Below are 26286 nucleotides of genomic sequence, written 5' to 3' on the forward strand. Positions count from 1 at the left end.
TCTATATTTTTATGTTACAGATTATAGAGTTTTAGAGAATGTAACAAATCCTGTTACCCTCGCTTTTGTACTCAATAAATACTATACAAAAATGGAACACTTTATTTGACTACGTTTGTGGCATATCAACAATGCAAACATCTCGTTCAATGTTCAACTGAAGGCCGCGACCAACCCGTTATTTCAGTGCATTGAGCACGCCATCCACTTGTGTCTGCTGTGGCTTTCTAAACAAACGCGTCTCTAATTAAACATAAATCAAAGTTTGAAAGTGTAGTCGTCCATTTAAATATCGTGAGTCATTCACGACAACGCCGGTATTCGGCCAACGACCTACTTCTTGGATAGGTGTTCAGTTCAAATGCCTTTTGTCTAATCCGTAATAATTATAACTGTATACAGCCGAATAATATTCAAGAGTACGTAACGTGGATTCCTTCATTTGCCCATATCAACCCAGCCAAATCTATACTTATTGGATTATTTTCTGATAAAACGTGGTTTAATAAAAACACGATCAACTAAGTGTATCGTTTCATATAGATGTCATTTGAAAAACATAATTCCCTATAAAATATACATATTTTTAACGAATTAGTAGGAAGAAGTAAAAATTGAACTTTCGTGAATCTAATCGCTACGCAGGTTATTGTCCCATTTAATTAATAGTTGACACTTAATTGGAGCGTCGTCGTTGCATTGATGATTTTTAAAGAACGTTTTAATAACAAATTAATTTCTATGCTAACTGAATACATTAGATTTAATATTATTCGTGGTTCAGTTGCTGCTTGAGAGACTATAGAAAGGACTACCATAATATTGAATATATAACGTAACTTCGTTATATACTTCTATGCTTCTCCTACCTTTTATATCTATATTTAAATATATATAGGGGGTAGAAACAGGTCTCCCCCAGACCCATACAGTGAAGTCACGTTGTTAAGAATTCACAGCTTGTTGGCTTAACAACAGAGATAATTATGGCAATTGCGTACTTATCCAATATTCTTTAAGAATAAAATTTCTTATATCCTTAATAAAATGTACCTACCAGATAGTATACATATATTATCATGGAGATAAGACCGTCTAGACCGTTATAACAAAGAAACCTAATTGTTTGTTTCCTTTAAATCACTTCATCTGCTTGATGCCATTACAATGAAATAAATTTATTTACTTACCTACATAATTATTATTTCCAGTCATGCAAAAGCTAATGAAAGTACTCAATAAAACTTACAGCTGGATAATTCTTCGTCAACGTTAGATCTTTTGTAACTTATAATAATATAAGTAATACAGGCAACTCTTGTGGACTCACTCAGAATATTAAAGCAATTGAATTATACATAGGTATATAAGAGTACCTATGTTCGCTTTAGTACTGTAAATGTATACCTTAATATTCTACATAAGGGTTTCCTTACCTCAGTCTTCGTTATTCGATGTCGTGCTAATTTAACGACGGCAAAATTACCCTTGCCAATAGTTCTCTCTATGTCATAAAATCCCACCCTGATGGTGGTTTTTGCAGGTCGTTCCCGTTCCGCCATTGCCGATTTTGAAATCATCAAATATCGTACTTTCACAGAGTCTCCTATTTATGAAAATTACAACCTTAACCGATTGAATTCGTTAATTAACCACGGCACAACATAATAGCACTTTATAGCGTTTGATTTTTTTTCAACTTGTATTGAATTTCTTGAAAAATTCAACAATTATTTTATATATTAATATGAATTATTAACAAATTCACTCATGTCATTGTCGTTTCTATAAAAATTGTATAATACGAAGCACTCCTATAAATATTTTGTAAGTCCTTAACATAAATTAAGTTCATCAAGTATAACATTGCACAACTGTAGTAAATGTATAAAATTATTAACAAAATTACAGAAATTCACGCAGAGGCGGCGCGCGTATCGTAAGTCACTAAATCACACAACGCCGCCGCCTCACCGGCTATCAACCCGGTACTGATAATTGAACATGAACGCTCAACGCAGCAACTGGCAAGTAAAACACTTGCTATTGGAGATACCAGGGTGGCCAGTAAAAGAATGTAAAATTAGACTAAACATTTACTCTTTTCCTTTAATACTCTAATTAATTAGGAAAAAATTATAATACTACAGATTTATTTATCAATTAAGGACCAACTATACTATAATTTACATAAAATTGTCTATGTACAAGCCAAAAATAGATCAAAATTATTTCACCCAAAACCAAAATTACAATCACACGTAGTCACACTCAGTCACGAACAAACATTCAGTCATCGACAGAAAATAAAGATATATATTATAAGCTATTTCATTTTTTTAAACTTTTTATGTTTTTTTTGCAATGTATGTTCTCCCATATCTTTTAGCGATATAACATCATTTACAGACTTCGTAGGTTAAATAAAATATCATATATTTAAATTCTGTTTCAATTATTGATATTTGATAATCTAATAAATTTGTAAGATAAAAAAACGCAGGAGCTTAATAATTTTTCTTGTGGTTTTTCTATATTATCTATAATGGATGTAGTCAGGAAAATTTCGTTCAATGTGTATATATGAACTTTCATTTATTCACTATGGTCATTGTCAAAAAGTCTATGGCATCTTTTTTGCAATGTGATTGTAGAAGGCTCGTATTAACACTTCTTATTGAAATTTTTATTCAATTGAAAGTATTATTTTCGTATGTCTAATTTAAGACGACAAGCTACTTTGTCATTAAATATTGTCATAACTAAGGAAATAAAATTGTATTAATAATTGGAAAGTGCATATTGAGCACCCAAGATGTCGGTAATATTCTTCTATGATTTTGACAAGAAAATATTTCACTAACGGGAAAGGTGATGGGTGGATGAGCTTACAGTCATTGAATGTGTACATAAATATAAATAGTTAGACGAACAAAAACATGAGTCAACGGGCAGATGATCACGTAGGAAACGTGAAAGAAAATTCTAAATGTACAAGCGTGAAAAACAAATCAATCAATTCCAAAGATCCTTCAGTAACACCTGACGGAAAGAGTATAGAAAATAGCGAAGATAAGTTGAACGAAATGATATCACAGTCACTTCATATAAAGCATCACAATAACCTTACAAATGGCACTAGTGATCATTTGAAAATTAATAAAGAACCTATTAATGATTCGACAGAACAACAATCTCCATGTGAAGATACTTTTGTAAATAGTGTATATTGTAGTGACTTAACTCAACACACAGAGAATACTAAGAATGGTTCATCTGAATCAAGTGAGAAAAGGACTCTTGATAGTGTCCAGATAGATGACAATCATTTTCAAGATACAGAAAATGATGGAAAGGTATTCATTGTATCATATGAATCTGAGTTACAAATGCCTGAAATCATGAGACTAATACAGAAGGATTTATCTGAACCTTATTCAATCTACACATATAGATATTTTATACATAATTGGCCTAAGCTTTGCTTTTTGGCAATTCATGATAAAAATTGCATTGGTGCCATTGTATGTAAGTTAGACATGCATCGCAATGTTGTTAAAAGAGGCTACATTGCTATGTTGGCAGTTGATAAAAAATATAGAAAAAGAGGGATTGGATCTAAGTTGGTTCAAAAAGCAATACAGGTGAGCAAATATCTAAAATAAGTTTTACAAATTATTATGCTTATATTTGATTGTCATTACCAGATAATATATATAAATATATATCATTATTGTATATAAATATATATATTCATTTGTTTCATGTTACTTACAAGTATTGAAATCTTAAACATTGTATTTCCATATAACATTTTTAATAAAATTAGTACATATCCAATGTATCTTCTACCCATTCCAGGTCATGATTGATGACAATGCTGATGAAGTTGTATTAGAAACTGAAATAACAAATAAACCTGCACTTAAACTGTATGAAAATTTGGGATTTGTTAGAGACAAACGCTTATTTAGATATTATCTTAATGGTGTAGATGCATTGAGATTGAAACTATGGCTCAGGTGAAAATTGCAGTTGTCCTTTGGGATATCTTAAATGTTGTGTTGTATTAACACTAACAGTTTCAAGTGTGTATTATTCATAATATAAACACTGAACTGTTATTTATATTGATACCTTACCAATGCATCTGCCACCTGGATTTCAGCCAAAAAAAATTTTGAGTCATGTGATTTGTTTTTTATGTAATTATTGTTAAAATTTGTTGACAAAGTAGCTGTATTTCTTACTGCAAATATTAAATAAATAAAATTTGATCTGTATTGATTTTCATAAATGTCATATAAATTTTTTGCTCAAAAATTTACCTTAAGAATTAAGGTCAGGTTGTCCAACTAACATTTGAAATTTATCATGGCTTCATTTACTGCTGTATATATGAAAAAGAATCTTATTAGAATTATAATTAAAAATAGAAGACTATTTACAAATAATTTCATTTCATAATTTATTTAGTTTTTATGTTCAATGTAAAATGTATATTTTACAATCCTATAAATTCATTTGTCTAAAGGATGGCTGGTAAGTAAAGTATGCCTTATAAGAAAATACACTCTTCAAGAACTACAGTGTACATTTATTTTAAGGTAACCACTACCCCTAAGTTATATTAAAATAAAATTGCTGTGATATTAGCAGTGATTTATTGAAAACCAAAAATATATGAATAGTAAAACTTTTAAAATGTAAAAGTTGCAGAATTAGTGGATGCTCCATCATAAACAAATGTATTATTAATAGGATTATATTGCTTAGTAACTAGTTTTATAGCTTCATGTGCCACACAACCACCAAGAAAAGCGGACACACTATGAATTTCTGCACCTCCATAACGACACATTTCATGAATATGATCATCTTTAGGGAATGGCGAACAAGAAACATCAGTCAATATTTTTGAGACACAATTTTTAAGTTTTGCTATATCACTTTCTGGCTCCCATTCTCCTGGTGCCCGACAATGTTCAGATCGAAACATATCAGCTGCTCTTAATAGAATGTAATGCACCATCATTACATCAGGTTCTTCTAAATGTCTAGCTATGTAAGATGCTACCGGCCCACCCGTCTGATATTCTAAAGCTATATTAGATCCTTTAATTAAATGCAAATCATGAGCATGCCTACAAAATAGCTTGACTTCAGCTTCACTCAAAGTGTCACATTGTAGCTGCGATACTATTTGTTGTACTTTTCTATAAACTATCTCTGCATCTGCCGCAGCCTGACACCGATAAATATTTTGCAGTTTAACATAATGTTCTGTGGAAGCTGTCATATCTGGTAATACACCTGTGACGGGTAACTTCCCTTTTCCTTCAGCTTCTACAAACCCTCTCAGGGCAGAACACATAATCCAAAATGCAGAACTATCTTTAGTCAAGTTAATAGCTGCACTGCTATAAATAAGTTCCTGAATTTTTACAGGTAGAAATGTAGGAAGCAATGCTGTATTTACTGCCCTTATTGCTTCTTCAAAGTTTTCTTCAGTTATTGGCAATCCATTTTCATCAATCCTTATGTATTGCTGGATTATTTCTTTGATTTCATTCTTTTCTTTTCTGGTCATTGGCCATCTGTCCAGATTTGTGATTTGCCATTGCTGTACTGCTTTGTATAAAATAACAATCCATGGGACATGGCCATGATCTTTCAGGTCAAGAGTACTGATATTAATGCTATCAAAATATTGTGATAAAATAGGGAATGGAACATCTAGACGGAGATCAACTCGTTCATTATCAGGATGGGTCTCAATAATTGCATGCTCTTTAAACTGTATTCTAAACGAACCTAAAAACCCAACTGATCTACATAATATTAAAGGAATATTTAAATCCCATAAGTGTTGTGATAAATCTATAATTAACTTCTCATTTAATGATGTTGCAATGACTGTACTAAATGATTTAAAAAAATCAGGGTTATCTTTTAGAATTTGATCTGGAGGTTCCTGAACAGAGTGACCCTGAACGGCATCATTAAGCTCTAATAACAATCGTAAAGTTTCAGAGCCTCTGTTTAAACCTTTACTGGAGGTTTCAAGAAAGAAATTACACCCTAAGTCCTCGTCGCTGGTTATGTTTTCATCCACTATAGTTATGGCGCCAACTCCAGGAAGAACTATCGATTTTAAAATCTCCGTTCCCAGAGCTGTTGCGTTAATTAGGCAGATATGACCATTTTCAAGCGCTGATTGTCCATGATCACCCCAAAGTCGAAGTTGCCGGTCGTATTGCTTCGTTTTTTCGTTTTGTTCAGGAGATTTCGGTGACGGGGAAGCCATTTAAACTTATAGTCTTTCAAATGAAGTGAAGCTGTCTTATTAAATAAATATTTTGGTTTTTAATTGATTATTATTATTATTTTAATCACCTCTTATTGTAGACTGCCAATTCAAATCAGATTTATCATTTGGAAAACGTCAAAACCTCATTTCTCAAAGTCACTTCACTTCACTTTGTCATTACTGAATACTGACACATGACAAAAACTGTCATTTATAATTTCCAAACCTTTTAACAAAATTTTAAGTTCTACGAATAATTTTATGGTCTCATATATATTTCACAATATTTGTATTTGACATTGATGGCGAATACCATAAATTTGATTCTTCTTATCTGTAGTATTCATTTGACGAGACTGATAATAATTTATCAAATCTATTAAAATTATAAATGTTGCTTAGTTATTCAATTAGCTTTGTTAAAAAAAGTTCGTGCGTACATAGTACACATGTCAGAAGTGCAACTTTTTTGTAATTTACTAAGGTAAAAGCCCCAATTAAATGATCATTTACAAGTGTATGATCACTCCATGTTAATCTATATTCACACTGTTTACACACTGTATACGTGCTAATGATAATATAAATAAATAAATCAACGTTTACTGCACAAGACGATGTGACAGAATTTCGATCTAAAGTTCTAATATGTAACTACTAAACGAATAAGCGTGAGTTTTTTATAGATCTTCCTTTCTCGCTCTCTCTCAATCAGTGTCAATCGATCTCCCCCTTGTCTTCCACAAACATGTCCATTTTCGTGACGATGCATCCCTAAAAAATTTATCCTCATACCTAAAGAAGTTTCACTTCAAAAAATTAAAGTATAAAATTGAATAATTAAATTGAGATTGAAATTAGCGGTGTGACGTTTCGCGCAACACTTCACAAACACTGTGTGACTTGATACTTGATAGCCACGGCTTGGCTAGATAATTGCAGGGGCTTGAGACAAAGACACATTTCGACAGGCGTGAAACACTAACAAACGAGTTTGTAAAAAATGGTCACGTGACATTCCTTAGACTGCTATTCCCAAATCCCAACTTATATTTCATTTAAGTTCAAGGCTAAAATGAGGAAGACGTAAAATCAAATTTAGTTTCTATTTTAGTCTATTTAGTCAACGGTGACAACTCTTTTTCTTATCGTAATGGTATACCTTTTAGTAGCATACTCTTGGATCATAGGGATTGGGGCCAAGTTGTGTTAATAATCTGTGGCTTTCCGCTGCGGTAATACATTCAGTAATCAACATATTTATCTGTCTAAACTCTAAATTCTTTTTTTACTATAATCATTAAATATCCACACTTTTTCTTTTAGATATTACAATTTCACTCAAGAAATTACCGAACTCACTTAAGTAACTGTAATCTGTATCCGTAAATCGTGTTTCAAAAGTTAGAAGTTAGAACTTGAATTCGCAGTTCAACAAAGTGCAATGCTAAAGTGGATTAAGAATACTCATTCAAGGTGAATGTGCACTGAAATGAATTTACAAACATTATTCCAGGATTTTAATCCCAGGTAGTTCTTCTAAATTTTATAAAACATATTGACTACTCATATTTAATATAATATAATATTTTTTCACATTATTTAATATAATAGACATTCATTACTTATTTAATTTTTTTTTTGTTAGTAAATTCGTCGTGCACACTTGTTTGTCAATTTTTACGGCATTACTGGCTTTAAAGTTGGACAACACAATTGATTGGTCCTACTGGTCAGTTTTTGCACCAATATGGATTTGGAAATTTCTTGTGGTTCTTGGTGCTACAATAGGAACCTATGTTTGGTGGCAATATCCACATTTCAGGTGTGTTTGCTTGCTTTTAGCTAATTCTGTTATTATGTTTAATTTATTAACTTACAATAAAGAATTTTATAAAAAAATATATCAATGTAGCAAATATATATTTACAGATTAGAAGGTGAAGCCTACATACATTATAAGGCAATGCTCATTAGTCTTGCCATACATTTAATATTGTTAATGTTTGAGCTGCTTGTGTGTGACCAATTGACTACATATCGCCATTTTTGGATTCTTATTTTCATACCATTAATATTTATAAGCATAGTATCTATTGCTATTTGTATATGGTGTGTAAAACATGACCGAAGTTATGAGGTATGTATCAGTTTATTTTAGTAATTATATTACTGAGTTATTCTGTGAAACATCTTATGACAAAGATGTAAAGAATATATAGTTAGTTTCTTATTCATGTCAAATAGTACAATAAAGTGTATATGATAATTTGATACTGAAAGTAAAGTTATATTTCATATTTATGTGTAGAGTTTCACTATAGCCTATATTCCTATCCAATGTATATCCAGAACATATCATATATAACTGTCACACATAATAAGGCAAGTACTTTATCAACATTTAGCGCTTGTATTTCTTTTTAAATGGTCTAGAAACCTTCAACAAAAGAGTATCATATCCCTCAAGATGTTAACACCTGGTGGTATTTGTCACCTTTGCCTGCAGGTGTCATTAGGGCTTAGCGCATTATTTTAAATACCCTGTTTGCTTTATAAACAATTATAATAAAACTATTTTTTTTAGTTGGAACTATTTTGTGCTGTTAACATTCTACAATTCATATTTTTGGCTTTGAAATTAGATACCATTATAACTTGGTCTTGGGAAGTGGTTTTTGTGCCTCTTTGGATACTAATGTGTCTTAGTTTGGTTGGTGAGTATAGTTCTAATTATTATGATTACAAGTATTAAAAATAATAGCAAATAATGATGAAAATATATATTTTCTAATCCCTAACAATAAAGAAATGCTATGCATTGAGTAAATCTTATTTTATATTAGCCAAACACCATTACAAATTTACTACACACAACATGTCTAACATTGAAGCAATGTTAGGTTAGGTTTCCAAAAGTATACACAGAGTGTTGCTTTGTTTTCATACAAATTTTTTTTACCATTCTATTATGTATTGTTTGGGCCCTGTCCTGTAAATTAGGATCACTATTTAGGTGTATAGTCTAGATATTACAAAAATAAATATAAGTGTCATAAACACTTATTCTATTTCATACAAGTAAAATGCCTGTTAACATACTTAATAAAAATAAATTTCTAATTAATTAAGCTAGTTTTTGCTAGTTAATATGAAACACAATGCAAAACAAACATTTTATTTATTTATTTTCCATTAATTAATTATTTATTATATTTATAAATTTATGTGTTAATACAACTTTAAAAGTTTCTAAAAACTGTTTAAAATTAATATGTAGATTCAAAGTATTTTTTTTATTTTTTATTTGATGTTGATGATGGTGACCTAAATTCAAGTTTAATAGTTATCATATTTTTGTCAAGTCAGGAAATTTTTTAACCTAATTCTGCCAACTCCAATGAATCTGAAATTTCAATACTTAGTATTGAAATTCCGAATTACTTTAGCAAATGCTTATATATTTGATTAGGCGGAAACTATTCTTACCAGTTCTTCTTGCCCGCTCTACGCCCTTGACTTGCGAACTGGTAGTAAATGTAAATTTAAAATTAATTTAAAAAAATTGACATTCATAACTGTACTTGTTTACCGATGCGAATAAAGATATTTGAGTTGAGAATCTATTGTATCTGGCATTAAGATGGATCTTGAGTCTGTAATTGAACTTGAGATGCTGTAGTGTCTAGAGTCTAGACCAACGGCTAACGATCGAAGGCGTTATATTAAATAGGATAATTATACATACATATACATTCTGGACTATGATATTTTTATGTATATTTTCAGGTGTGCTATATAGCATAATGTTCGCGGGTATTCTTCTACGCTCGCCCGAAGCCAACATCCAACAGCGGAGAACGAGTTTTAACTCCGCCATGGCCTATACATTCACTGTTGTACCTATTTTGGTGTTCCTGGTTAGAAATAAAACATTCCTAATTATAAAAACTTCCGCTATTCAACTTGTGTTGTAAAAAAACAGAAACCGCTAAACTCATTGTGATCAAACTTTTACTCTTCTAGTTGCGATTTGTTTTATTTATTACTATGTGGCCTGTACTAATACAGACAGTGTTTTTTTTTAAATATATAAAATTAATGCATATTTGGTTAAATTAAGTTAAAAAAAAATACAAAAGCTAATTAAAAAAACTTTTGAAAATTGCTCCTGTAATCTTTAGTATATTGTTTTAAAACACAACAATTATGTAAAGATTACTAATCTTACATTTGTTTAAAGTAAAATGCATTTATATCCATAGGTTCTACTAACAAATAAGTTGGATGATAGTCCAGACAACAGATTTACATACATCGTAGTAGTCAGCCCACTGTTTGTCACTTACGCTACGCTTATTATCATGTCATTCAGCTCCAAAGGAGGTAATAAATGTAAGTATTTATGTAAATTTTTATATATTTCACTATATCAAAAATCAAACCTTTATTAACACACACAATCATGCACTAGTTACATACATAATTAATTAATTCTGTGTTAGGTGTACATTTACTTTAAGTTTTTGTGAACCTGAATCGGTTTAGATTTCCCATAATATGTATATTGCCTAAACAAATATCTCAATAACTCTGGTATACTTTTTTTCATTTATATTCAATAATTTTTTTGTATATGTGTTCAATTCTTAAGGAAAGCTATAAATTAATATTGAAACATGGAAGGGAAATAAATATTAGAATAATAATAATAGGGTAAATTTATTTAACAGGACAGCGAATGACATTCTCTTGCTTACCACGATTACGCAAAGCACTCGTAAAATTTTACACACTTTAAATACAATCCTAGAATACTTATATATGAATATATTTTAGGGTGGTTTGGGATTCGAAAAGACTTCTGCCAGTTCCTTCTATCAGTGTTTCCTTTACTGCAAGAGTACGCAAATATCGCGTATAATAATAACGTCAATCGTGGATCGGTTCCAAACGAACCCGTTAATCAAGAACCTTATAGAGACGAAGAAAAGAAAGTCCATAGAAAACAGAAGAATCAAAAGAAAAATGAAGCTTTAAAGCCCGTCGTACCAGTAACTAGCATAGATATGCCCGATTGAAAATCCAATATTCAATCCTGGGTCAATCAAGAGAATCAAGGTAAATTATGCCAATTTTTTATAACTAACAATTAATTGGTAATATATTTGATCTTAATTGATGAGAAATTATTATAAGTTTAATCAGCAAATGCCTAATATATACCCGCGAAAACGTTGGCCGCCATGTTTGTATTCCTTATGTCAATATAGTAAATGTCAAATTATGATGGCTGACAAAGACAATAAACGAAATAAAGGTGCATATTTAAAAATGTCAACCATTATCAACTGGTTATTTGTTCAGAGAATGTTATTAAAATTTACACTTTTTTCACAATTGTATACACAGCTGTATGCGAGCTTCAGAAAATGGGAATCAAGTTTTACTTTAGTTTTTAGTATTAAATTATATGAAACTCAATAATTTGCACAATAGTATTTAGTATATATTTAATTGCACAATTATCTTTTTTTAATAACTTAGAATGCGTTAAAACTGGGTGGGGTAATTAAACCATAGACAAGGCGAGTCTGTAGGAAGAGTAGGATAGCTTATCTCGCTCCCCCAGATTGTACCAGTTACAGATGACAAAGATAGTATGAAGCAAAGAGAATAAGAATTCCTATATAATTTTGTATTCAGGTCAACTATATGAAACGTGGGTATTATTTTCGTTAACTCTGTTTTTTAAGGAGTGAATTTTGTTTTAGACCATGAGCAGCATGACAGTAAAGTAGTCTTTTTTGTATTTATATTGAACCCTTACTGTTATTTCAATAATGTGTTCAGTTGTCAATAGTTTGTACATGCATAGCTAACAATTCACAAGTATAAGCCTTAAATAGCTATTTAATGTTTTGCCCTCATCACCCCAGTGTAACAGAGACAAAATTATAGCGGGATAGGGATTCATTGATTCCAGTGTCTGATTAGCCCATTAAAATCATCTCATTTTTTTATAATAAATTAAGCGTATTTCCCTATTATTTTGATTTAGTTTTCAGTCAGTAAAGTCAACGTATATTACATAAAATGATTCACATTGTAAGTCATTTCGTACATTATACAAATTCGTATTTGCAATTGCTAATGAAAAGTGATTTTTTTAGTATTAAATTATTTTGTGTGTAAAAAGTATTTAGTCCGTAGTTTTGTGATGCAGATATATATAATTGTACAGAATGACAAGCACAATGAGTCGTCAGAGATCATCAGTCTAAAATAATCTTCCTAACAAAATTAAACGTAGCTAAAACCTATGTATGTCATTGAAGTCGAAAGCTGAATTTGATCTATAGAATTGCTATATTCCAAATCTCACAAAAGTCGGTTTCGGATATAAATTATTAAAAAAGATTGAAGGTAGCCGATATTTTACGAAACAAATATATTATATGTACTTGAACCGAATTTAGAAACAAAGCTTGCTGAATTTGGAAAGTATCTCGGAATTTAAGTAAATTATGAAAATCAATTTCTCTAAATGCTAGATGTCCTTCGTGACATGAACTAATAAATCCTTTGTTCTTTATTTGGTGGATAAGTTATTCGGATTTTATTGTATTTAACCACGCATATTTCCTCTTTACGGTTATTTTTTATATTAGTTTATGTATAACCACTAAATCAAGTCTATGTAAGCAAGTATGACACTTGCTTTAAAAAATCTGGTGAAAAATAATGTACTGGAATTTCAAATGTATAACGTATATTTAATTACTGTGCACAAAACTGAATCATATTTATAAACCTAAATAACTTAGAATATTTAGTAATATGACCCTACAAAATGTTAGTTTTTGGATGTTTATAGTGCGTTCATTTGTTATAGACATGACAATGTACTTTTTATTTTCCCGCACTTCTAGTATTATCTGTGTTAATCATAGAGCTAGTTTCAAATGTATAAACGTTCATAGAAGTATGTTGTTGGAACAATAGACGTAATTTATAATTTTTATAGATACAAAATAATTCGACCAATACAAATAAAGAAAACATTGGAAAGAAAAGTGTACAATAATAACTAGAATATTGAAATGCGTAATATTGTTTCTTAGAATACCACGGCAACTATATATATATATACAACTATTTAGTAATAAAACGATAGCATCCATTTTATTGTTATACAATCATTATATTTGCTTGCGATGATAAAATTGTACCCCAATTAAATGCCGGCAATCATTGTATATCAAGCATTGCTCTTCATATCATTGGTGTTTTAAATATAAATGGTGCTTTAAATTTTAGAATATATTTGTAAATATTGTTTAAAGTTATGTAAAGGGTTCAAATGATGCAAGTAGAGAATATGGATGTACTTAAAGAGATTTAGTAAAAAATTACTGATTCTTCTACTGTTCGCCATACTTTTTTTATTCTTTATTTTACAAAATAATATATAATAATACAATATGTTACATTAGAAACCCACTGTGATTTGAATTAATGTAACTGGTAACTTGGTATGTGTGTCGCGTCATTGTTAAACTTAAACGGTAAGAATTTATTTTCGTATATTAAAAGCAGAGTGATTAATCTGGCGTATATTTAATTTGTATAATTAACCACTATCAAAACTTAATCAACTTGGTTTAAATAAAAATAGCTGGTTTTCGGGAAAGAAATGGAATTCTCAATTGTATAGGCAGCGGCACGTAAGTCTAGCGCTGGTCGATACGTGGAGCGGATTGCTATTGTGTACTGTGGTGCGGGGGACGGAATGCGACTGGAGAGCCAATCGACGCTCTTCATTCCGCTAGCCCCCCTCAGGTTTTTTACTTCTGCGCAATAACGGTCAGCGCTAGAGTTTCGTGCCGCTACTTGTATTAAACTAATCGTCGACTTTTCGCATACTTAGGTAAATAAAATTTAAATAGCTATTTCATTAAGTAGATGCATATTCTCTACGATCTTTTTAAGTTTTAAGTCATAATTTATGTATTTGTTATTAGGCACTTGAATGTTAAGCAGTAGGTGCAATTAGGTACGAAGTATTTTTTTAATTAGATGTAACTAATTTAAGATTTTTGTTGCATAACAATGAATTAATACTGTGATATACTCTTCCTATTCGCTTCTCAGAATGTTATTTTGTTAATATTTTTTGTTTCAAATAAAGTGTGCAGTTGTTAAGCGATACTGTCTTTTTTTAAATCCCAGTTATACGTTTAAGTTTTATAAGAATTAGTTTAAAACTCCATTACACTGACTAAGTGACTAAGTCTACGCCAAAACTCATTGCAGTCGACACGAAATTTAGAACGACTTACCCCATATAATTTCGACCTTACGTAACTTGTACTTGTTCCCAACTTCAGGGTTTCAAAATTTAACACTTCTTAATTTATTAGTTAATAGTTTTGGTTCATTATTCGAGCTAGGTTTCATCATCTATGGTTTTGGCCTTTTAATACAAGTATTATTTCTATAATTTGGGATAGGGTACATTATATTTATTCTCCGAGTTAAACCTAATTAAAATCGCTTCTGTTAATATATATATACAATAAGAAAAGGAGGCCAAGATATATAGAAATATTTAACCTAAAAACATATACAGTAGACAAATACTGTATATACATACCTCCTTTTAATATATTTTTTTCAAAGTAAAATAATTCAAATAAAAAAACAATAATATAAATTTTGAACTACCCTAATAGCCTTGTAAAAAGCAAGCGGTAGTTACTCCAATTATTTCAAGGTCGAGGCTACCAAAACTATTCTCAAGCCTTGCCGCCCAACTTTCCACACCTGGCACCGACGTCGCTATCCATCGATTTTTATTTTGTTTACCCCAGTCATTAAGATGAACCCGAATAGCTAGCATTACACTATGCTAAACTCACTAAAATGACATCTAAAAGTAGAAAAATAATAAATGAAGAAACATCAGATGAGGTTGAACTATTTAACCATTGCAGAGAAATGGAAATTGTATGTTATGCTATAACTAAAGTTATTGTAGAAGCGAGTAATAAATGGCAGAGATCAACAAAATCTTCGCATTCGCTATCCAATAGAAATTATATTATGGAATTGGTGAATATACAGGTACGTAGAAAACGACTTACATTTTAACTAATTTTCTTAGATTCAAAAATTTAAAACGTATAACTTAAACTCAAACGTTAGTTGTAACATTCTTAAAGTAGTATCTAGAACTAGAAATCAACTTTTATTTCGTTATATATTTATTAATTTCGTACTCCTAACTAACATATATTATAGTTAATAGAAAACAATTATACTAAACATATAGTCAAGATAGAATACATAATTTAAACAAAAACGTTCAAATATTACAAAGGGATAAAACTATTAAAAAAATTAAAATTATGCACTATACCTACTACTTTGGCTGTGCTCTGTGATAGTGTAAAAGTGAGGATAAGTATTTACGTAAAGAGTGTGTGGGGTTTGCTCAAGATGCTGATGAATTTATATTAAATTTCGTCATTTTGTTTTAACAACATATTTAAATCTACTAAATTTAAACTACATTTCAGGTACTTGATCAAATAATAGACTATTTAACTAAGGTAGTTAAGTCATTTTACAAATTAAATCCTAAATTAGCTAGATTAAAAAAGGAGAATGAATTAATGCTAAGCAAACACGATCACATTTTCGATAAGTTGTGTAGCAGAAGATTTATAATGTGTCAAGCTATTAACAATTTAATAACGACGATATTATCGACCTGTCTACGAAGAGAAGATTCGAGGAAGATGATCGAATCTTGCTTATGGTAAGTTAGTCTTTTCTTTAATCAATGATAAGTGGAAAGATATGTCTGGTGTTCCGCGAGTAATGCAAAACTGTGGTCTTCTTCAAGAGTATAATAGAAGTTTATTGAGCTCATCTTGTATAAATTTACTTTAACATGAAAAACAAAACATTTTAGGATATTATTATTTGCTTTGTGTATACAACACTTCCATTCTGAAAGTCACAGGTAAAGAAAAACACGTTGAAATAATAACCTTCTATTATTAACTTTCGGTTAAATAAAAAGTATCATAAATTAATTTTTTAAAGAAGCATGATTTCCTTGACTGTATGTACAGACTTAGATAACTACTATGCGTTTACTTAATTATTTTTAATTAATCAATAGAGAAAAACTTCTCGTCGCTACTAAATCGTGCCCATTTTTACAGTTTAGTGGGAATATATAACAACTTGACAGGCCTCAGTTACAAAAAGTTTTCTGCGAAGTTCAATGTCTGCAGCAATACTTATCCAAATGCAATCAGCGAAACAAAACCCATCACGCTAACAAAGATTGTTCAGGTTAGAGTTATTTCATGTTGTGAGGCCGAGATGTTTTTCTTTTGTCAAACGAATAAATAATTTTTTCATATAGATTTCAATAACACTTCTTTCTTTGTTTATTTCAAGAAAAGGTAATAATTTTAATGTTTTTTTAAAAATATTTATTATGAAAATAAATATTTAAAAAAAAATCATCTGCTGATACATAATATCAATATATCTATAATTTGAAAGCTACACTTAGCTGTTCCTCCAGTTATACACGGTTTTAGCTCTGAATTTTCAATACCTAACATTTTACAAAATCGCAGCGTATAGGTAGGTACATTGTCTGTAGATTTAAAAAAAATCTTCGCTATAAGAAACCCTGGCTTAATCACAGCTATCTTCATACCTTGAATGACGTTAATAAAATTACTCCGACCGTTAAGACATTTACAACTTCTCGTCCTTAGCCACCGGGCCCTTAACGTCGACCAAGTAGCGGTTCCACTAGCATACTCCTTAAATGAAGGAAGAGCAGCACTTTCTTTCTTCACAAATGATCATCCATTTAGTTCCATCCATAGACCAAACTTAAGCGCACATAAGAAGTAAAAATTATGGCCTTGTTTCGAACTCACAACTTTCAAGTCCTCAATAACAAGTAGGACCGCAGGCTTGGCTAATAACTATAATAAAACAGATGAGAAAATCATATAAAGATAATTTGCTTCAGATCCTTTCAAAAAGTCGCACGGAAGTGAATTGTCACCGTCTTATCCACTGTCTGGTGCAAATGTATAAACCCGAAGAGCACCAAGATAACGCATCTTCAAGTAGCGCAGACAGCTTAGAAATTTATCAGTAAGTTTTATTATTATTACACTGAATTATTGCTTTACCAATAATATATATGTGAATGCTAAGCTAATATCAATAATTTAATTGTATCCATGGGATATAGAGAAACCATTTTCCAGATTATTAATATATGACGAAAAAAAAGCCCACCTCAAAATAATATAGAAAAAATGCTTTCTTGTTCAAACAATCAGTTTAAGTATATTAAAAGCTATCCCGACGTTTTGAGTCCATTATAACAAATTTAGACACTTTCAGCACGTTAACAAAGCACATAACGCCGCCATCTTCATCTGTATCCAAAATAGATATTAACAAACGCCGAGTAGCTTTTATTGAGAATCGAAAAGCTAAAATGAAGCAAGCGCAGAGTCTCATCGAACCAAAGAATGGGCATAAGAAACTGACTCAAGTTTTAAATCCACAGAATTCTGACTCAGAAATACCTTACACTTCACTTTTGAGCAATGAGTGTGTTTTGGATGTTCTTCTCAATGAAGGTGTGTACATATTCCTGTTTTTATTTTTTTAACTTTTTAACTTAACCCGTGTGATTTTTTTTGTAGTAGGTAATTCAGCCTTGTGCCTCCCACCATCTCAAGTAAAATATAATAAATAATAATTAATATTCTCCTTAATTCTCCTATTTCTAGTAGCGGTTGTAATATGGCTACAATATGTTATACAGTTTTTATGAATTAGCGTAGGTGTGGGCTTAGATATCGCTTGTATGGAAATTAAAGATACAAAGTTAAACGTCAAGAGAAATTGCTCGCATAGAACTTGTACCGTCATCTAGCGGTACATTTAAGCAACTCCGCGAATTTATGCGCACATTTAAAATGATTATTTTTTATGTTTTCATTTGGATTATTTCAGAGAACGTGAATAGTATTCTACAAAGCGAAGAAGTATATATTGAAGTATTGTTAGATACAGTGGCAAACATTTCGCCGTTGCTACTAGGGAATAAAGGCGTTAAGAAACTTAAATCAGGTAATACCTACATATTAAAAAATATACGGCACTATTTTTTATCAAAATATTTAATACATATTTAACCATCCAATAGGTCTTAGGTGTGTCTTGGCTTCTTTAAAGTTTTATGTGGATCATATAACAATACATTACATTAAAATCAGTATGTTATTTATATATAATATATATATTCAGAAGTATACAATATCCCGTACAAAACTCGTTTTAAATCTGACTTCTTAGTATCTGCAGCTTCTTCACCTCATTTCGGACAACCTTTTCTCGCATTCGTGACAACACTGCTCTTCTGTACACTTACAGCTGATAATTAATTTATTGAGCAATTATACATATGAATAATTAAATAAATAGTACAATAGAAATGTATGTATAACACATTGCTAGTGTGAATATGTGAAAATATTTATCTTCAGGAAAGTTACAAGCGAGTAAAAAAGCCGCGCAAAAGGTGACCGAGTATTATCAGAACATTCTATGGGGCGATGTTGGTAACTGTCTTGAGCACATTGTCTTATGGTGGTCCTCAGTTCCTTTAGCCACAAGGTAATATTTTACCACCTTTGTAGCTTAGTGGTTAATGCACCTAGCGAATATGTGCGTTCTTGGTTTATCGAAATAATGTTACGGTTCTGAAGCGGCAATGTATACGAAATCACCATATGAAACGATCCCAAATTTGTGTCTGTTCCTTGGAGCGTCACAATCGTACATTACTTGTTTTCTTGTCAATGTGTATAGGTTTTGTATGAAACATACATACGATTTAGAATATAAAACGATATAGATTATAATTTCGCTTGATTGTGAAAAATGGAATGAATGCAAATATGAATTCAACTGAAGATGGTGTCCAATCATACTCAAAAGAAATACTCCTTCATTTCTAATTAGGTTAACACATCCTTTCAGTTTTTTTATATAATAGTAATAGATAATATACAAAATTATACTCGACCACATCTATGTTTTTAAAAAGAATGTGCTTTTTCACTAGTTGAATTTTATATATTTGATACACTTTTGTTTTAAGGTCACCAAGTGTCAGCCAAAACCTTCGTGAATGGTTATTTTCTATCTTCAATGTTAATAGTAAGTTAAATGCTAATTAATTGTAATTATGTCAAAATTGAAAAAAAACCCAAAACGGAATCTTAATGGGACAACCCTAGAATTATGTGTTATTTTATTTCGTTTAAACTGAAAGGGAATTTATTACAAGGGTTTACTTGTGTTGAACTGGGTGTATTTGTAATGAACGTTACAGGTTTTACAACCCTTTAGCATCCATATGAAACGAAAACATCAAAACCTATATATATTTTCGTAATTTGCAAATCTTTCTTAGTGAAACCAAAAACAAAAGGTTTTAAGTTAGGTTTTTGTGTTTATTTTATGTTTTTTACTTTGTTTTCATTGTAAAGATGTTTTGTTTCCAAATATTAAATGAATGCGTGATTTCCCATAGACACGCCGGATTTGGTACTATCGGCACTGAGAATCCTCGCCGATGCTTTGGGCTGTCATGTTACTTCTACGTCGTGGGATAAGCACTTCGGGTAAATTTTATGCTGTCTGTGAAAAATGTATCGTAACTAAATGTATCATATTATATTTAATTATTATATATATTAATTAAGAGATTTAGATTACACAGCGTACCAATTTTAGACACGTTTCTCCATTAATTAAGAACTTGTAAAAAACATTATGACTGTAAAATCTTGCTGTTGATCTCCTTCAAAAATTCAATATGTATTTTTCATAGAATGCTTTTTTACATAACCAAGGATTTTAAATGCTTGGAAGATGCGTAAAAGTTAGGTACGATTTGGTTGGTTTTTTCTTTTGTGTGGTTGATGGTTTTCTATAAAAAGGGATTGCTAAATATCGTATAGAAAAAATCTACAGATGTAATCAAATCGAATTTACAGATAAGATCGGTTATAAAAGTCATATAGAAAAATCAACGATTCAAACCAAATACGACAAATTTTAGATATATGTAATATATAAGCTTAATTAATAGTAAATGTTCGTAACGAATTTGAATTATACCTACAATTCGTAATTTTCTTTGCATATAGGGCAACATTGACAACCAATTTAAGAATTACATCGTTGGCAGTCTATCCAGGACTCTCTATAAATATAACTGAGGTAAGTTTTATGGGTAAGGTAAATTTTTGTACTTAAGCTAATGATGAGTTAAGTCTAAAATATAATCAATTCACTTTAAAAGCAAGACTACCCTCACTCTCTTCTTTCTTACACTCCGTAATTCCAAATTAAAGGTTAAAAAATGTCGCTTCTTTATGTTGTTCGATTTATTACTTTTAAATGTTTATCTATTGCTGTATTTTTTTTAAAATATTTTTAAGGCAACTGAGACGGGAGCAAATTACGCCGTAATGCTGCAAGAGCTGGTATCCCTAAACAACCACTGCGAAGTGACATGGGACTACATCATGGGTGCACCTTTAGAAGATCTACCAATTGTTGAACAAATACCTATTTTACATAGACTTGGTAAGTCAAAAGTGTTTAAGCTTATCTTTTATTTAAAAGGGTGTTTATGAATTTAATCGTTATTTAATCGTTTGCTTTCACTCGACGACCCGAAGGTCCTTACATAGTCATATTTGATATGATATTATCAATAGTTAAATTTCGTCTATTCCATATTTTAATTAATAAATTATTTTAACCAATCTGATATGACTTAACACGTAATACACATATTTAAACATTATGGCATGCAAAAAAAAAACACTATGTAAGAACTTCATTCGTGGGATTTGAAATCGCTGCAGTGCTAAATTATTTTTTGATAAACCTAATACATATATGAAAAAAAATGTATCTAATTTTTGTGAGTAAATGAAATGACACATAGTAAATAGATTACTTGGCATAAATGCCACGCTGGTTTCTTTCCTAACAGCTATATATCCCGTTTATACCAAACACCATCTTCGGTCACTAGATTGTGACTTTTAAGCACTTTTTATTATGTTTTACAGACCATTCCATACACACCTACCGCTTATGGTGTCTCGCGGAAACTCGAAGACTTGCTAATAACTGGGCAATGGACGATTTCTTCCGCATCGCCCACAAAGACATGGTCGCATGTATGGAACAACTTAATCACTTACGATTCGCAGATCATACATTGACTATTGAATCAGGTAAAAATGTAAATCATTAGTTTAACTACATAACTATTATACAAATCAGATTATACAGGATGGCCAAAAAATCATGGATCAAACGCAACTAGGGGATAGATTATTATCATTTTTTTATTACCTACCTATCATCAGTGCTGTGTGAATCGGACTAGAATCAAACATGGACAGGCGGCTGCTACTACTTTCAGAATGCCTATTAAATGCACTAAAACTTGTAAGACAAGGTCACTTTTTGGTAGAGTATTTCTTTCACAGTGGGGTCCGATGTTAACTTAAAGAGTTGAGACTTTTTTATTTCGTCAAACTTAATATTATCTTCAATATACCCAATAAACATCCATAACTAGGATGTCTAACGCAAGTTTCCGTACCAATCTATCTATATTATAAAAAGAACAGACAGACAGTCTGTCTCTGACTTTATATCCCAACTGTATAAACGATATTATATATTACAGGAATTAGGTTAAAATATACACTATATAATTTTTGTGTAGTAAATGGTGGTACTTTTGTTTTCTATTTAATGCAACTTTTACTTTTTAGGAAAAATCGGGGTTCATGAAAATGTTTGCGCGAAAATGAGAGAAAAACTAGTGTCCGAAGTAAAAGTCAACATTCAAAAATTTAAGGTAAAATTATTGTATATTTAAATTATCTCTGACTTAGACCTACTGATTTACATATACATATGGAATATAAATTTCTTAAATATAATATATTTAAGATTTTAACTTTCGTTCAGAAATTTGTAATAAAAATATTTCAGGATGCCACAGAGGAGATAATATCGGTGTTATCATCTGTGTGTGGAACAACAAGTCTGGCTCATCTGACCATGATGTTCCCAAGCAACGCGGAATGGCGACGCGTCACTGAATCGTTGCCACAATATTCTTCATATGTGCACGAGTTTTTAGGTAGTCGCTTTTATCGCTGGAACATTTTCCTTATCTTACATTGCACTGCTTAACTTATAACGTGACAATCTACGACGCAGCGGCACGACTTTTAGATTGTTCATGAGATATTAATATCCTAATACTATTAAGCGAATTACAAAACCCTTTCTATAGTACCTCTTGGCTAGAATCATTTCACCTAAATCATGTAAGAAGAAGAGAGAGGTACGCGTCAGCATTCACAAAAAATGCACGTTTAATTGATAACCTCTATCGATTTTAGTTAATAAACACAAGACAGCAAGTGCAGATTTAATATAATTAGGTTACTATGAATGACATCTTCCATAATGCAAGATAATTTACAAACCACAGCGTTTTTCGAACGTGACATACTGTGATATATTATATTATTTTATAAAATAAAGAATAAATTTTTTTTTTAAAATAATATGTTCGCCTTTAATCAGACCACACTTTTAGGATATTTTAAGAGAGCCAAAAATTTTCTCTAAATGTTTTACGACAAAAAAGATTTTACCGCTTTAATTTCATTTCTATTGAAAATTTGGACACAGATGTCGAAGCATAGATACTATTTTTTTTTAATGTCTGTTTCGATTCTCTTTCTCTTTCGAGTTTCTTCATGTATTTTGTTTTCTTTTTTAGACAAAATGCTACTCCCCGTAATAAAAGCAACTGGTGATATTACAACTCTAAACATGGTGCTAAGAATAATGTGCGAATCCTGGTTACACCACATTTATGTGGCCAAAGTGAAATTTACGTAAGTATTTATAGCATATATGGGCAACTACCGGGCTGCTGTAAGATATGATCCAGCCCGCGAGACATTTTGAAAAAATCCAATTAAAAAAATATTACATTAGGTACTCACGGGCGACACATTGTAAGATTTATTGCTTTATTATTCTAAACTTGTTTATTCGGGATTATTCCTTCATTTTGCCTATATCAATAATAAATAAATAAATATCAGAGGCTGGATGGCCCGAACGTTCGTTCGTTAATTGAGCTACCTCGCTGATAATTTGGATAAGCGATATACTAACGAGTTGCTCGAGCAGTCAACTTGCTTTGTGATTTTGTTGCATGCTTGAGTGGTTACTAAATATAGTTGTTATTAAGCTTATTGAGCGAGTAGTAACAAAAATTATGTCGGGTGAAAAGAAACGAAAAGTAGGGCCGCCAGTTTCATGAAAAATCAAGTTAATTTTCGTCTATCTTCGTTTATTTTCGTTTATATTCGGTTATTTTCGTTTATCTTCGTTAATTTTCGTTTATCTTCGTTAATTTTCGTTTATATTCGGTTATATTCGTTAATTTTCGTTTATATTCGGTAATTTTCGTTTATCTTCGTTAATTTTCGTTTTTTATTCGGTTATATTCGTTAATTTTCGTTTATATTCGGTAATTTTCGGTTATATTCGGTAATTTTCGTTTATATTCGGTAATTTTCGTTTATCTTCGTCAATTTTCGTCTATCTTCGTTTATTTTAGTCAATTTCCGGTTATTTTCGTTCATCTTCGTAAATTTTCGTATATTTTCTATAAATTAAATCAACACATCGTACAAGACTGACGATAAGTTGTCCAAACCTGATTTATAGCATCCGGGCGGTATGCCGATTGTTCTAATTATTAAAGCTATTTATGTTTGAGTTATCTACCATGTAAATATTAAATTAATACAACATAGGCGAGTACAGTAGCCTATTTCTGTCTTTGATCGCCTTTTGTTTTGTATCCAATACGAAACAATTATTTTTATCAGAAACCTTTGATCTCTAAGTTATACCCTTAGGGCTATCATGCCGCATCACGCTTTTACAAATATTTATTTTCAGTAAAGTGGCTGCAGAGCAATTATTAGTAGATTTCAATGAGGTTCGTGTTTGGTTAAATGAATGTAAATCACTGACTACAACAGCAAGAAAACAAATGTTGCAAAACGAAGTTTTAAGGTAATTATTTTTACAATCCCTTGTAACCTAACCTTGCGGGATCCTACTTTTGTTTTATATGCTGTTTTACTTTACATATCTTTTTTATCTTAAGTGTGTAATTTCTTTTGGATTTAAAATAATATTTAATCAAAAAAATATTTAATTATCTATTATATCTTATCTACCTATTTTTTTCTGATCTTATGTTTGACACCTAAATCGTTTTGGTATTAAAATTTATTTGGAATTAATCTTATATGGTTTTGTTTATAGCTCATCTAATTATATATTTTTTTTATTGATCCAAGCTGTTTTTTCCTATTTTGCTATCAGGCGATGCGAAGGTGTCGGCAGGCTGTTATTACACGCGCCAGGAGATTTAATATCAATGCAAGAATCTACTATGCCGTCAGCGAAGATACGGAAAGACGGTAAAATTTTTAATATTTTTTTTAATACACTTCGCACCTGGCGACTATTATTAGTTTAATTTACCGCGATAAACTACAAAAACTTAATTGCATAATAATATAAACTGTTACATTCATTAAAGAAACTAAACATTTCCGAATTCAGATTGTCTTTGGGTTTCATAATGATTGAAAACTTTGACGATGTATGGATTAATTAATGATAAATAGCGCAATTTGCATACGAAGTTAATAATTTTATATCATAAACAGATAACGTTCACGAATAATGGAAATTAGATCTCATAACTAAATAATATTTTATTAAACATAGCTCTCTATTATTTAAACTTAACTCTATAAATATCTATTATTATCTTACAGATAACGAAACTCCTGATCAGATGATGCCCGCAGAGATGTATGTTCCTAATCAAAAGCAATGGTTGACGCTTCGTGCGAACAAACTCAGTGGACCCGTAGCATTCACCCTTTGTTGCTTAGTTTTATACTAATATCACGGTTTTGCTTTAATTAGGCTTAAAATTTCATTGTACTAGTTGCCGATATTGTTATTATGCCCTTTAAAATATTTCTTCCGCCTTATCCCAATTACATTTAAATTTAAAATGAATAACCAGTTTTATTCTATTATTAAAATATGTTTCAAGATTTTATATTTGATTTAAAGAAGAATATAATTTAGGATCTGTTATTATATTTTTTGTACCATCGCAAACTTATAACTCTACAAATCATAAATCCTGAATAAAAACATACCTATATTAAGACGTAGCGTCAATCCATTAAACGTATTATTGCGATCTCCCAAATCCAAGAAAATTGAAATCATCCAGTGTATCCAAAAAATGGTAGTTACTGGTTAGTAAAGAACTATATCTGGTTGTCAAATTTTTAATACTGACCGCGTAAGATAATTGTATAAAAATCTATAGTCACCACGTCAAACAAAATTTTAGCTAGCTACAAAACGTGCAAAATATTTATTTATCTAGAAAAATACTTACACTATCCTTACAGTACTATACTACGAAAATTAAATATTATAGAATATTCATTACATAAGATACAATATACCGGCTGTGAATTCACTCTGCGAACATATTATATAATATCGGAAGCGCAAGTTTCATGCGGAACCCAAACAGACGAGTTACTCTAACATACTTCCAACCAATGCGTCGTACTAGTTTAAGATGGCCTTAAGAAATAGTTATTGCCTTTAGAAGAAGATATTGCTGAGTTCCGGCTAAAGCACAGCGTCAGCTACATCCCTACTAGGATTAATATATC

At 30.8% G+C, this 26286-nt stretch overlaps 5 protein-coding genes across 5 annotated transcripts in view; 3 read left to right on the forward strand and 2 right to left on the reverse strand.

Annotated features, from left to right (window-relative positions):
• The window catches only part of LOC110991383 (serine/threonine-protein kinase SIK2), a 40411-nt gene extending 38392 nt beyond the window's left edge, over positions 1-2019 (reverse strand). The window contains exon 1 of the mRNA XM_022256729.2: positions 1437-2019. Coding sequence (XP_022112421.2) covers positions 1437-1580 — 144 coding nt within the window. The 5' untranslated portion in view covers positions 1581-2019. The remainder of the gene's footprint in view (positions 1-1436) is intronic.
• A 586-nt stretch (positions 2020-2605) lies between these two features.
• On the forward strand, positions 2606-4589 carry LOC110991344 (N-alpha-acetyltransferase 30). Its single transcript, XM_022256680.2, has 2 exons — positions 2606-3644; positions 3862-4589. Exons 1-2 carry the CDS (start codon positions 2940-2942, stop codon positions 4024-4026), a joined length of 870 nt encoding a protein of 289 aa, XP_022112372.1. The 5' UTR covers positions 2606-2939; the 3' UTR covers positions 4027-4589.
• Positions 4590-4650: 61 nt separating this feature from the next.
• On the reverse strand, positions 4651-6523 carry LOC110991343 (NEDD8-activating enzyme E1 regulatory subunit). Its single transcript, XM_022256678.2, has one exon. The coding sequence runs from the start codon at positions 6305-6307 to the stop codon at positions 4700-4702; it is 1608 nt and encodes a 535-aa protein (XP_022112370.2). The 5' UTR covers positions 6308-6523; the 3' UTR covers positions 4651-4699.
• Positions 6524-7567: 1044 nt separating this feature from the next.
• LOC110991349 (transmembrane protein 185B) lies at positions 7568-14519 on the forward strand. The gene is made up of 7 exons (XM_022256686.2): positions 7568-7840; positions 7959-8135; positions 8243-8450; positions 8898-9027; positions 10100-10230; positions 10576-10705; positions 11150-14519. The coding sequence occupies exons 1-7, from the start codon at positions 7791-7793 to the stop codon at positions 11389-11391; spliced, it is 1068 nt and encodes a 355-aa protein (XP_022112378.1). The 5' UTR covers positions 7568-7790; the 3' UTR covers positions 11392-14519.
• Positions 14520-15202: 683 nt separating this feature from the next.
• Positions 15203-25597, forward strand: LOC110991368. Its single transcript, XM_022256705.2, has 18 exons — positions 15203-15436; positions 15892-16133; positions 16546-16678; positions 17379-17506; positions 17762-18003; positions 18383-18499; positions 18916-19045; positions 19533-19591; positions 19968-20058; positions 20587-20659; positions 20881-21028; positions 21523-21690; positions 22240-22325; positions 22463-22613; positions 23265-23382; positions 24464-24580; positions 24896-24993; positions 25357-25597. The coding sequence occupies exons 1-18, from the start codon at positions 15236-15238 to the stop codon at positions 25485-25487; spliced, it is 2433 nt and encodes an 810-aa protein (XP_022112397.2). The 5' UTR covers positions 15203-15235; the 3' UTR covers positions 25488-25597.
• Positions 25598-26286: the final 689 nt, after the last annotated feature.

Source organism: Pieris rapae, chromosome 6, assembly GCF_905147795.1.
Source record: "Pieris rapae chromosome 6, ilPieRapa1.1, whole genome shotgun sequence".
NCBI lineage: Eukaryota > Metazoa > Arthropoda > Insecta > Lepidoptera > Pieridae > Pieris > Pieris rapae.